Below are 14,464 nucleotides of genomic sequence, written 5' to 3' on the forward strand. Positions count from 1 at the left end.
CTAACAGTGACCCTACAGTTGGCTATAGTAATAAATTGTGATTCCTACAATCAGGCACCGTCCCAAGGTTAGTAAACTTCTAGTGTTCTGTGTATCATCTAACCATGCAATCGATGAGAACATCAGAGAGATTCAAAATCCACAGTCAGGTATTATTAAAACACGGGCTGTGGTCATACATAAAAATTCCTTCTATCAAGGTACTTGCAAATGAACTGCAAAGGGGGCTTGCCGCCTCCTCCTCTAAACTAACTGGATTAATATAAAACTGCTGGGTAGAGGGCGGATGGACAGCTTAGTTTGTGAACGGTTAAGTATGACGTTAGGCTCAATTTTGAAACGGGTGGGCTAATTCTGGGAATTAACATCGGTGGGGGAAGAGGGAGGAAAGCATGAGTGAGGGTGGGGGTCTCTGGTAGAGTCTCTCTAGGCCCATTCCGAAACGGGATCCCTCGGAAGGGACTGGAGCTACCTACAGGAGACAGAAACCTCTCAGAAGGGTTGACTTTTGAACATCAGTGGACTGACCTCAAGGAGAGGTGACAAGAGACCACCTTGCATCCAGGAATCCACAAACGTTCGCTGAACCGCACTGTGTGCCCCACGTCAGGGATCCAACGGCCAACCAAGACCTCCCGAAGCTGGGGGCGCAGACGCCGACACAACCCCATAAATAAACCAGGCAGCAGTACTGAGAGTCGCTGAACGGTATAAAGGAAACCCGGGGAGTCCGGTTGAGTGTGTCTGGGGTTCCAATTCTAAACACGGTAATCACGGAGAACTTCGTATCGGAGCAAAGACCCGAAAACAAGTCTTTAACGGCCCTTTGGGTTTGTTCCATTCATTCATTCATTCATTCATGAAAGACAGGGAGTGGGGGGGGGGGGCAGAGACAGGCAGAGGGAGAAGCAGGCTCCATGCAGGGAGCCCGACGTGAGGCTCGGTCATTCATTCATTCATTCATTCATGAAAGACAGGGAGAGAGGGGCAGACACACAGGCAGAGGGAGAAGCAGGCTCCGTGCAGGAAGCCCGACGCGGGACTCGACCCGGTCCCCAGGGTCACACGCCGGGCCGAAGGCGGCGCTAAACCGCTGAGCCACCCGGGCGCCCCCTCTGGGTTTCCTAAAAGCCCAGGCGGCGGGCCAGCAGGCGGCGCAGGGCCGGGACTTGCAGCAGGACAAGGACGAAGCTCACTGACCCCCGCGAAGCCATCTCTCCCACGCCGGGGCCCACGCGCTGCCCCGACGCCCGCCCCGGCACCGCCGCGCCTCACCCGCGTCCCGCAAGGGGGTGGGCCCCTCGTTGCTCCGCCCCCTGACCTGCACGCCGGCGGCGAGGTCCAAGGTCAGAGGTCGCGGGGCCGTCATGGCGGCGCTGTGTCGGGCCCGTGCCGCAACTGCCAAGAGCCGTTTTCTGCGAGGGTTTCCCTTCCGTCGGCCCTGCCGAGGCACAGGCACCGGGAGCAGCTCAGGGAGCGAGAGTCCCGATGCCACGGAGCCTGAAATGCGCCAGGGCGGCTTCGCGAGCGCTTTGGAGCGGCACTCGAAGCTGAGGCGGAAGGCGGAGCTCGGGGAGAAGCCGGTGAGCGAGCCGCGGCGGAGCGGGCTGCGGTGCGAGGGCAGCCGCGGCGCCGGGGGGGGGGGTGGGGGTGGGGGTGGGGGGGTGCGGGAGTCGAGGCGGAGCCTGGCGTCGGGGTGGAGCTGGGAGCAGGGGTGTGTCTTGGCGCTGAGGCGGGCCGGTCGGAGGAGAAGCGCGGGTCGCTAGTCTTCTCCGTCGCTTGTGCTTCTGTGCGGCGTGGACGTGCTGGACCTGCTTGGTGCACGCTCCTCTGGGTGAGTCCTGCGGGGGCGGCGGCCCCGGGAGGGCCTCACAGACGAACTGGACCCCGTCCCCCCCGGCCCCGCCCCCCGCCACCGGCCCAGGAGACGCTGGGCTCTCTGCCATCGAGTTCTTCATACCCGGGAGTTCCAGCGCGGAGCTTGCGGAGCGGCGTGCAAGGCCGGCTCCCTGTTAATGTTTGTTAATTCAGCGAGTGGGCGAAAGAGAGTTACTATCTCTGTGAACTTGGGAAAATGATTTGGCCTGTCAGTGCTTTGCTTTCCTTTTCTGTAAATGACCAAAAACAACAACAACAAAAATTTCTACGTGTCTCAGGCAGTACTATGTAAAATAGGACAAAAATGGATAGACGTAAATACGGATCACAATTTTGTATTAGATGCAGCACACATGGGATTGGATGGATGTCTGGCCACGTTAAACTACATAAAAATAAACGCTCTCAACTTCTGTGCTTGTGTCTTTGGAGACCAGTACCAAGCGGTTCGCAGACTGGTAGTGCCCTGGAAGAGAAAACTGGTACACTGGTAGAGAAAACTACCTGGAATTTGGTAATTGTTGATAGTTATTATTGACAGAATGTCCTTGACATCCAAGGATTGGGAGAAGCCTGCTGCGTTAGGTTTGTCTTTGCTCTTCTAACAAGTTACCACAAAAAAAATTTTTTTTTCTTTTAAGATTTTATTTATTTATTAGAGACACACAGCGAGAGAGAGAGAGAGAGAGGCCGAGACACAGGCAGAGGGAGAAGCAGGCTCCATGCAGGGAGCCCGACCTGGGACTCGATCTCAGGTCTCCAGGATCACACCCTGAGCTGAAGGCGGATGCCCAACCGCTGAGCCACCCCCCCCCCCCCCTTACTATCATTTTCAAAGCCAGCAACAGCAGATTGATTCTTTCTCACATGATATCATTCTGACTTCTCTTCTGCCTACCTCTTCCACTTACAAGCCTCTTGTGATTACTTTGGACCCACTCAGGTAATGCAGGATAATCTCCCTGTTTAAAGGTTAGGTAATTAGCAACCTTAATTTCATTTGCAGTTTAATTTTCCTTGGCGGGCACGTGAGTGGCCCAGTGGTTGAGCGTCTGCCTTTGGCTCAGGTCATGATTCCCGGTTCCGGAATCGAGTCCCACATCAGGCTCCTTGCAGGGAGCCTGCTTCTCACTCTGCCTATGTCTTTGCCTCTCTCCGTGTCTCTCTCATGAATGAGTAAGTAAAATCTTTAAAAAAATTTTTTTCCTTTACTGTGGAAGGTAACATATTCTATTCGCAAATTCCAGGGATTAGGATGTGGACATATGGCGGGGGGGGGGGGGGGGGGGTGTGCATTATTTGTCTACCTTACCTGGAGCAGTCATAAAATCCTGAAATGTTACCAGCAACTGACCAGAAGCTGACTAATAAATGGATTTTGATCCATCCTTAGTGGATGGCTTTGAGGATTAAGTGCGGTTAAGTAGGAGATGTATAAATATACTTCAGGTATTTGTCACTTCACCCCTTCCTGCATGCCTTTTCACCGAATTCCAAACACAGTCAGAAACTGCCAGAAAATAATTCTCATCTGCTGAATTAATTGGGCAAAAATGAAATTGTAACATCATAGGTAGTGTTTGAAAGGCCACGTGGCATCATACTTGGGGGCTTCACATGGTAAGCAATGTTTGTTTATGAAGAAAACAACCATGATATTTGAGTGTGATCAAGATTCCATTGCCTTCCTTTCCTCCAAGAGGATACAGGAGTGTTTCTTGAGGTCCCAGGACATCTGTTAGAATTGGTCAGTCCAGCTCAGGCTTAATGGAGTCTCTCTGGGCAGTTGTTCTCTAACGCAGTTTAGGAAGTATGATTCTACTAGATGGAGGTGAAATGCGTTTGGTTGTGGGGTGCCTGGGTGGCTCAGTCTATTAAGTGTTTGACTCTTAATCTCAGCTCAGGTCATGATCTCAGAAGGAGTTTTAGCCCCAGGCTGGGCTCCACGCTAGGTGTGGAGCCTACTTAAAAGAAATGTGGGATCCCTGGGTGGCGCAGCGGTTTGGCGCCTGCCTTTGGCCCAGGGCGTGATCCTGGAGACCGGGGATCGAATCCCACGTCGGGCTCCCGGTGCATGGAGCCTGCTTCTCCCTCTGCCTATGTCTCTGCCTCTCTCTCTTTCTCTGTGACTATCATAAATAAATAAAAATTTTAAAAAATGTGTTTGGTTGTGACATGCAGTGCACTTACTATTCAAAATTTTTCAACATCTTGGTTTAGTGAAAGGAAGGGATGTTCCCTGGAAAGGAGGGTGTCAGGATGCTGGATTGTAGTCTCCATTCTAAGAGCTCTTAGCTTTGGAACATTTCCAATTACGTAGACCCCTTTACTCTTTCTTTCCTTCCTTCCTTCCTTCCTTCCTTCCTTCCTTCCTTCCTTCCTTCCTTCCTTCCTTCCTTCCTTCACTATTCTTAATTGATGCCACTGACCCTCAGTTACTCTCTGATCTAGGTCATTATATGCAGTGGACAGAGTTATCTTCTTAAGTTGGGCTTTGTCATCAGACTTAATGAGATGCCTTTTTTGCTTTGCTTGAACAACTTATAAACCTTCCTTCACTCTGCCTACAAGATTAAACTCACACCTCTCCATCATCAGCCTGCTGCCATTTAGGACTGAGGCCAGTGCAGAGATTAGAATTTAGATTCAGTTTCAGAAGGCCAGGACTCAGAGACTGGTGCAGTCATCTTACTAGTTAACTTTGGGCAAGTTACTTAGCCTGTTTTAGTTTTCTTTCTTTCTTTCCTTTCCTTCCCCCCACCCCTTTTAAAAAAGATTTTATTTAATTTGACAAAGAGAGAGCACAAGCAGGGGGAGCAGGTTCCTTGTGGAGCCCAATGCATGGCTCCATCCCAGGACCCTGGGAACATGACCTGAGACGAAGGCAGATGCTTAACTGCGCCACCCAGGTGCCCCCTTAGTTTGCTTTCTTATCTTAAATGAACATAATACTCTGACTGGGATTATGGTGGAATTTGCACTAATTAATACATTTGAAGTGCTCTCAGCCCATTGACTGTTGTAGAATAAACTTTAACTTGGTACATTTTAGCTTTTGTGTGTCCTCAGCTATTTCTCCTCCAACCTCCTGCCACAGAGAGAGATGCTTCCAGGATTGCCCAGTTCTCAGAATTAAATCCCACTGCTTTCCTAAATAATTAATAATAATTAAGCTGTAATTAAAAAAACATGCACATGCCATTCTGTTTAATCCTAATTTAAGGACATTTGTAATCATTAATATGTTAACTTGTGATTCCAGAATAACGTGTGCATACTTCAGAATAAAGCTTTTTCTGGCTTTTTCCCCCACAAGAATATAAATTTGAGAGAATAGAGACCTTGTCTGTCTTGTTCTGTTTTTTCCCCAGCAGCTAGCACAGTACTTGACCTTTAGTGGGCACTAATAAATGTTTGCTAAATGGCTGAATAAATGAATAGTACACATAGTGCATATTTGAACTTCATTATACCTGACAATCTTTGTTTGTTTTCCTTCCACATTTTTATTTAAATTCTAGTTTAGCATGTGGTGTAGTATTGCTTTCAGGAGTAGAATTTAGTGATTCATCATTTACATATAACACCTAGGGCTCATCATAACGATTGCCCTTCTCATTACCCATCACCATTTAGCCCACCCCCACCCACCTCCTTGCATCAACCCTCAGTTCTTTATCATTAAGAATCTCTTATGGTTTGCCTTCTCCTCTCCTTCTCTTTTTTTCTTCCCTTCCCACACATTCATCTGTTTTGTTGCCTAAATTCCACATATGAGTGAAATAATATAATATTTGTTTCTCTGTGACTGGCTTATTTTGCTTAGCATAATAAACTCTAGCTCCATTCACATCCTTGCAAATGGCAAGATTTCATTGTTTTTGATGGCTGAATAATATTCCATTGTATACGTATACCGCATCTTTATCCATTCATCAATTGATGGACATTTGGGCTTTTTCAATAGCTTAAATATTGTTGATAAAGCTGCTATAAACATCGAGGTGCATGTACCCCTTTGAATCTGGTTTTTTTTTTTTTCCTTTGGGTGAATACCTAGTATTGAGTGCAATTGCTGGATCATAGAATAGTTCTATTTTTAACTTTTTGAGGAACTTCCATTCTGTTTTCCAGAGTGCCTGTACCAGTTTGTGTGCCAACCAGTGGTGTAAGAGGGCTCCTTTTTCTCCACATCCTTGTTTCCTGTGTTAATTTTGCCTGGGCTGTCTTTGGCTTGAGATCTGTGTGTTACTGCTTACAAACAGTTGTATAGCTAAGAATAGTACAAGTTTCAGCATATCAGTTAAGTGTGCTTGTCTGTAATAATGATTGAGCAAAAGTAATTTTAAGAGTGATAAAACTGAAAATACCACATTAGTTTTGGTTTTTGAAGTTTTTAGTGCTTTTCTGACTAGTATTTATGATGAGGAATGTGAGCAGTTTTGAGGTATTGAAAGAGAGAATTTTGTGAAGAAATGTTCGCTTTTTGAAGTTCCTGGATCTAATTCATTGGAGAGTACCCTGAGTTTATAAAGATGAATGAAATTCACCTTTGTCATATGGTTGAAATTTTTGAAAAGTATAAAAATAATATTGCTTACTTTAAAAAGGAAATTTAAATAGCATTGAAGGTTATTATGGGAAATGTTAAAGCCCCCATTTCCTTTCCCTCACTTTCCAGATGGGAGAGTGTGTTTGTGTGTGTATGTGTGCTTGGAGTTGTCACACAAAGGAGACTATTTGCAACAAATAAGGAGATCATAGGGAATAACTTGAGAGTGCGGCTTTTTTGTTGTTATTGGTGGTGGTTTTTTGTTTTTGTTTTTGTTTTTTTTAAGAGAGAGGAAGTGAGGAAGGGAAGGAGGAGTAGGGGAGGGACAGAGGGAGAGGGAGAGAATTTAAGCAAGCTTTGCCCAGCGTGGAGCCCATTGTGGAGCTTCATCTTATGAAGCTTCATCTGAGATCATGACCTGAGCCAAAATCAAGAGTCAGACATTTGACTGAGCCACTCAGGTGCTCCTAAGGATTTTATTTTTTAAGTAATCACTATACCCAAACACAAATTGGTTGGTACTGTTTTGAATTATTACTGTTTTAAGAGTGTAAGCTCTGGATTCAGATGGTCTCAGTTTGAATCCTGGTTCTTCTATCATTTTCTGGCTATGTTTTCTTGGAAAATTACTTAATATCTGTTTATCTTCTCTTTTCTGTAAAAATTCTTTATCATGAAATTATGAGATTAAAGAACGTATTATTTACATACTTAGCACAAATGCCTGATGCTAATAAGCACTCGGTATATTTTAGTTGATGGTGCTGAAAATTGCTGTTTTCAGGTAAGTATAACTTTGTTATACTTTGTTATATTTACCTGAAAGTATATTTTTCCCTATTGCATATGTGTAATGTGTATATACTTCATTGAAAAAAATTTGCTTGGTATTCCATGGTATGGGTGTAGCATAATTTATTTAACCAGGCTTTCATTAATGAGCTTCTAGGTTATTTTCTGTTTTGTTCCTTTTTGATTTTTAATATAAATACAGACCATGTTACAGTGACCATTTGTATATATTTTTTTGCATACATGGGATATGTGCTGGGTCAAAGCGTATAGGCAATTTGAGTTTTGAAATTGGGAACTGGGGTTGTTATTCCTTACCACTGATATCTACTTGTAATTTTTATCAAAATATCTGTATGTTCACATTTTTGACTTCATAGTAAGCGAATGCTATCAATTTGAACCATAAAATACCCTTATCCTAACAAAATACTACATTTATTTTGTATATATTGGGGTTCTATGCAAGATTTCATTTATAACATTGTTTCTACTCAAAAAATCTTTCTGTGTGGAAATAAATAGTTCACTGTTGCCTAAACAAGTCATTGTTTCTTGTCTTTCCCCTGGAATTAGCTTCCCTGCTTGCAAATTCCATTATAAAAATCATCTCCATTAGGCGTGTATCAGCTCAGCAAGCAGGTGAAACTCCTTTTGAATATTCTGGAGCTTTATTTTAGATTTCTTTAATGGTACACACACCACTCTTTAAGCTATATTGAAGTCATTTGAGAACTTTTTCTATCCTATTTTTTAAATTGTAGTTCCTGAAGATTAGGGATCATTTTTTATTTACTCTTTACATAAGTTAGGGGTTGAATATATATTTGTTGACTTAAATTGGAATTAAACTTACACAGTTATGATATCTTGAGTGGCCTATTAGATTTTTTTTTTGACCTATTAGATTTAACAATATGTATGTATAGTCAACAACATAGGTTGAAATTGTTCTCAATGATTTCATTCTTATCCTTAGAGTGCCAACATAGGTATGTGTATGGGCACCTCGGAAATAAGTGAAAATAAGAGCAAGGCCAGTTATCCTCAAAAGAAACCTTCCCCTGCAGGCAGGAATTTAATCAAGGGCAGTTCATCATGAAATACGTATCCTAAGATTTCATTGAAGTTGCTAGTTAAAGGAATCTCAAGTTTGAATGAACTGAAATGCCATTGTTTGATATAGGGGTTTGTAGGTACCATATTCATCCCATGCTCACATATCCATTTTCGTTTTTCTTTGGTTTATTACCTTTAATACCGGTTTATGCACCTATCTCTACAACAGTTTTTTTTCTTGTTTTTTTGAGGGTAGGGACCGATTGCTTTCATTTTTGTAATCAACATAACACATTCTTACGTATAGAGAACAGGTAAATGTTTGTTTGCTAAGTATATTTTTTAACTTAGACGCCTTTTTCTCTTTTTTAAAAAAATAAATATTTAAACATCTCTGACACTGTTATGTCACTTAGATAGTAGAGATTTGTACTCAACAGATAATGTTAAGCCAATTGGAGGATGTGCAATTGCAGATGACCTATCTTAACAGCCACAAGATGGCAATAGTTGAGCAAATAATTGGTTTTCTGCTTTGTGAATAATACTGTTTTTTAACAGTAGAGGGTAGCATATGACTTTTCAGCATAGTTTGCTGCTGGTTCGCAAGAGTTTGCAAGAGTTTTTGAGATGACCCAGTAGAACATTTTATTCTTTTAAGATTTTGCTGCTTTGGTTTATTTATGCAGAATACTGATGGTATAAGACAGTTTATATTTTTATTTTAGCAATATATTAGGTTTCATGCAGATTTTTAAAAATGTTATTTTTCACTTTTTCATGACTATTTCTTATTGATATTTTTTATTTCAAAATGCTGGAACATTCCAGAAGGCAGAAGATATAATCAGACATTTTGTCTTTTCAGAATACTGGAAAAATCCAGAATATAGTTTTTTAAACGATTTGTTTTAATATCAAGGAAAAAATTCTTATTTTTAGTGTAAGTTTTAAGCCCACTAAATTCATATAGTAGCGATATTCTATAGTTTTATTTAAATTTTTATTTTCTCACTAGTTTTATATTGACAACCTTAAAAATTATACCAGTGTTTTAAAAATGAATATGTAAGGGAATGTTGAGAAATATTTATGTTTTTTTTTTTAAATATTTATGGTTTTAACTGGTGCCAACTGGTTTTTACAGTATTAAATTCTAGGTTAGTTATCCCTGAATTATTAAGAAACATCTTTTGAAATGTTTAGTTTTGCAATGGAGTCTAATATTTTCAAAGCATATTTAGAGAAAATTACCAGTTAATATTAAAACAATAGAAGAGTGAATTGAGGTAGGTATAAATCTAGGTAGGGAAAATCAACACCTATAATATGCTTATAAATAATACTATAAATTTCCTAAAAGAAAAGTTAAATCTATTCTGAATATATTCTATATGTATTTTGATTCATGGATGGTCATATGTCTAATCATAGCGTATCAGACTCTTTTTATGACTACCCAAATCAGCATTAACTTTGTGTATCTTTATTAACTCTTAACTTCTCATAAATTTCTGTTCTTTAAAGGTGTTTGGGTTTTGTTTTTTTCTTAAAGATTATATTAAAATTTCCCCTTTTATACAATAATAATTTAAAAACATGTTTTAAAGCATTTTTTAAGACATTTTTTCTCCGCTTTCCCTTTTTTTAAAAAAGAAGCTCGCCACCCAGTATGGAGCCCAATGTGGGGCTTGAACTCCTGATCCTGAGATTAAGACCTGAACTGAGATCAAGAGTTGGACACTTAACCGACTGAGCTACCTAGGCACTCCAAAGAGTTTAAGTAATTTCTACACCCAACATGACTGGAACTTAACAGCCCCAAGATCAAGAGTTGCATGGTCTACCAACTGAGCCAGCAGGTGCCCCTATATTAACAATAATTTTTATAGCATGATTATGTCTTTAAAGTTTGTTTTTATCTGTTGGCATTAAATAACAAAGGGAATAAAGAAAACTATCACAGTTGAGTCTGGTTTGTAGGGATTTAGGAATAAAATGAAACAGTTGATTTGTTTTGGGTTTTGTCTTGCTTTTTAAAGCACTCTGTGCCTGGCCACCACATGAGTGGTGGACTTTCCATTCCAGGAGTCAGCAATTCAGCAACTCATCTCTGGCTAGTTACCCAAATTGTGACGATTGGGTTCTACCAAAAGAGATGTGTGTACACTAATGCACAGAGTATTTATCCCAGAGAGATGAAAACTCATGTTCATATAAAAACCTGTACATAAATATTCATAGCAGCTTTATTTGTAATAGCCAAAAACTGGAAACAGCTCAGATGTTCTGCAGCTGTTGAGTGATAAAGCACACTGTGTTACATCCATACTATGGAATACTACCTAGAAGTAAAAAGGAATAAACGGTTGATACACCTAAAAACTTGAATGACTCTCAGGGGCATTATGCTGAGTGGAAAAAAAGCTGGTTTCTAAGGGTTACATGATGTAAGTCTGTTTATAACATTCTTGAAATGATAAAATTATTGAGATGAAGAAGAGATCAGTGATTGCTAAGAGTTAGAGATAGGGGTAGAGGTCAGAAGGAAGATGGGGAGTTATAAAAGGGCAACATGAGGGATCCTTGCAGTGATGGAACTGTTCTGTAATGTGACTGTGGTGGTGAATACATGTGTCTTCACATATGATAAAATTCTGTAGAACTAAATACACATGTAAGTAATTGCATATAAAACCGGTAAAGTTTGAGTACTGTTGGTGGATTGTATCAGTGTCAGTTTCCTGGTTGTGGTCTCTTATACGGTCTTAGATGTTAGCCTTGAGAGAACTGGGTAAAGGATGGAAGAGATCTCTGTGTATTATTTCTTTTAATATGTGTGAATTTACAATGATCTCAAGTAGAAAGTTTAGTTTTTTAAAAAGGGATTATTTCTCTAGTCTGTCAGGCCCAGCACTGGTAAGACCAGTGAAATCCATAAACATGAGCCCATTATACACATCATTTCCTGTAAAATTATTTCTTTGGTTAGAAGATGCTGTGTGGAATACCATGTCAGTAAACAAGAGATTCTCTGAGTTTATGGATGATGGTTTTGATAGGAGCTTTGTGGGTAGGAAAGGCAAATCTATATTTAGAGTGTTTATTCCAGTGATAATATATCACAATCCTTTCAATAAAATGCCCCAGTGTAACCTGCCACCAGCTAGCTATATGATCATTTTAGGAAATGACGCTATATTAGAAGCTTATTGTTGGTCTCTGCTGTTGGCAGATTGGTCATTTAGCAGTGGTTGTAGCCAGATCCACATGGGTGAGTAGAAGTGAATGTTTCTGAATCCATGCATAACCTCCAGCCCACAAAAACTCAGCAGCCTGCCACCTTGGTGAAATTTTTCATTGACTAGCAGTCTGGAACATGTTGAGATAGCCCTCCTATTACTAAGACAGAAGCATGTCCCTGCTGCTGTGGCAGCTTTGTTCTTGAACCCATTTGTGGTACAGGAATAGCTGGGGAAAGAGGTTGACATCCACTGATAAAGAAATCATTTACATGTGATTGATTTATTTTCTCACTCTGCCCATTCAGAGAAGTCTGTCCGCATATCTCTTTCCCAGACCTTGTCATCTATTTCTGAATCATGTGACTTCCAAATCCCTGTGCATCCAGCAAAATCATTAGTCACTTTATACAAATGAATACAGATCCGTTCCTTAGGCTGTCTTTCCTTCCAGGCAAGGTCATCAGGTGCACTGCTCAAAGTTCTGCCTACTGAGGGGCTATTCCTTTACCCCTGTCCTTCCAGACCACTCTAGCTCTGCATTAAGATTCACCTACAGAGAGGTCTGACGACGTCTCCATTCTACATCTTTATCTGCTACAGATACTTGAAATACTCAGGTATAGCCTGAATCTGCCAGGCTATAAAGCCTGGCTAGTAGAATAGCTTGCCTGGTAGTCTGGACCTGTTGCAGAACTTTGTCTTATTCTGGGCTTCCCTTAAAACTGGCAGCTTTTTGGGTTACTTTGGTAAAAGATTTGGAGAAGAATGTCCAAATAAGGTATTTGTTGCCTCCAAAATTCAGAGAGACCCAGTAAGTACTGTGTGCACCTTTCTTAGTGGTAAAAATGGGTATCTCAACGTGTCCTAGACCACTGGCCTCTTAAGAATTTCATCAAAGCCCAGCATTTTTGTGAGATTTATTTCCCACCCTCTGGAATACATGTGTCATACCATGTGTCTAGAGTAGTTGAAACTTTTATTTCCAGTCCAATCAGTATGTATAACAGACCAACATGATGTCTGTCCAGCAGAGTGAAATGGCAAAGTCTTTGTATACCAGTTTATGACACAGAGCTGGTGAATTGATGTAACCCTGAGGTATATAGTCTTTACTAGCAGATCTAGAAAAAGAAAGCATTTGTTAGATCAGTTAGCACATACCAGCTGGTGGGGGATATTTGATTTGCTCCCCGTGAAACCACATCTGGAACAACAGCTGCAGTTGGAGTTACCACTTGATTAAATTTATGATATGAAATTGTCATTATGTAGGACACATTTGTTTTCTGTAGGGCCACATAGGCAAGTTAAGTGGGGATGTGATAGAAATCACTACTCTGCGTCTTCTAGGTCCTTGGCACTAATCATTGCAGTGCCTTCAGGAATGTAGTATTGCCTTTAATTTACTTGTTCAGTAGGTAGGGGAAGTTCTAGTATTTTCCACTTTTCCTTTCCTACCTTAATAGCCCTCACTCTGCATATTAAGGAACTAATGTGGGCTTTCTGCCAGTAAATCTATTCCCATTATGCATTCTAGAACTGGAGAGAGAACTACAGTAAGTTCAGAGGATAGGCCTAAGCTAAAACTCCCATTAATCATGTGACCCCCCCACCATAAACCTGTTCTGACTAGAAGCACAATGAGTCATCAAGAGTTATGGAGGTTCACATAATCCTTAAAAAGTGTGATTATTTCTCCTTCCCCAATGGACACCTTGGTAAATAGTTATGACTCTCGTTAGTAGGAAGATAGACAGTATAAATTTTTAGCTATGTAGCAGGATCCTTCCTTGACTTGATCTTCTCTTCATTTAGAGGACTCCGTGTCTAGGAATTGGTTCAGTTTTGGGATTTTGTTGAGTGGCCCTGACAGTCATTTGTGGTTATTCAGGCGAGACTTCTTCTGTTCATTTGAACTACAGACTTTTCCCATCTATTTCATTTCTGGGACACCATAATCAATCATCAACACAAAAGAGCTCTTCAAGTCAGACTGTTTGGATTACTGCTTACACTCTATTACTTTATGATAACCATGACTATCATATTGTTGGCTAGTAAGTGCTAACTTGGCTCCTGCCGCTTCAAGATCTCGTTATTTTAACTAAATTCAGAGAGCTCCTTTTGGAAGCAGTTCCTACCGATCAGTACTAGTGCGGAGAATAGTCACCACACAGCAATTTAGAAATGCTGGTGCTCCCTTCACCCCATAGCTTTGGTGAACTGAGTGTTACAGATCCTGCTAGGGACCACAGTAAGGGCTAGGTGAAAAGGTTGTAAATGATATACTTCAACATTCTATTATTTTCTCTAAACATTTGGATTCTTTTCTCTGTGGTGTACTAAAGAAGTTCTAGTGATTCCACTTCATCTGGTGCAGTCTATCTTTGGGTTTAGGTTTTATTCAGCCAACCAACCAAACAGTTAAGAGCCATGCCTACCTAGTCTCTGAAGCTAACTTTTGTATCTGAATCTTGGCTTAGTGAGCCCGTACTAGTAAATTTGGCCCAAGGCAATACTGTCTTCCCTTCACTTTAACCCAGTACTCTTAGGATCCATTCCCTTACAGATCCTTCGTTTATATTGATATGAATTAACAAAATCATTCAGTTCTTTTGGTGTGTGTTGTACCTCTTCATGGACTATACTTTGTATCTCACCCCCTGCGGTCTGCTGAGAGTTGAATTTGGTTATAGATCTAGTGCTAAAAGTTATTTTTAATTAAATTTGAATAGCTACATATGTCTAGTGAATACCATATCAAACAATGCAGGTCTACAAGCGATGAGAAGTGGGAGAGATCAGTGCTTAGGAGGATCAGTGGGCTCTTGCAACTACTCAGGTAGACCATTGCAGGTACTTCAGGAAAGGGAAAACTAACCTCAGGTTGGGATGGAAGGGCTTCTTCTAACGGCGAAGGACACTGGCAGAATTTAGG

The 14,464-nt window shown here is 41.2% G+C and overlaps 1 protein-coding gene across 1 annotated transcript in view; it reads left to right on the forward strand.

The window, feature by feature from the left end:
• The first annotated feature begins 1,335 nt into the window (after positions 1 to 1,335).
• MRPS28 (mitochondrial ribosomal protein S28) overlaps positions 1,336 to 14,464 on the forward strand; it is a 104,315-nt gene continuing 91,186 nt past the window's right edge. Inside the window, exon 1 of the mRNA XM_055318286.1 lies at positions 1,336 to 1,583. Coding sequence (XP_055174261.1) covers positions 1,368 to 1,583 — 216 coding nt within the window. The 5' untranslated portion in view covers positions 1,336 to 1,367. The remainder of the gene's footprint in view (positions 1,584 to 14,464) is intronic.

Source organism: Nyctereutes procyonoides, unplaced genomic scaffold, assembly GCF_905146905.1.
Source record: "Nyctereutes procyonoides isolate TBG_1078 unplaced genomic scaffold, NYPRO_anot_genome, whole genome shotgun sequence".
NCBI classification, from domain to species: Eukaryota; Metazoa; Chordata; class Mammalia; order Carnivora; family Canidae; genus Nyctereutes; species Nyctereutes procyonoides.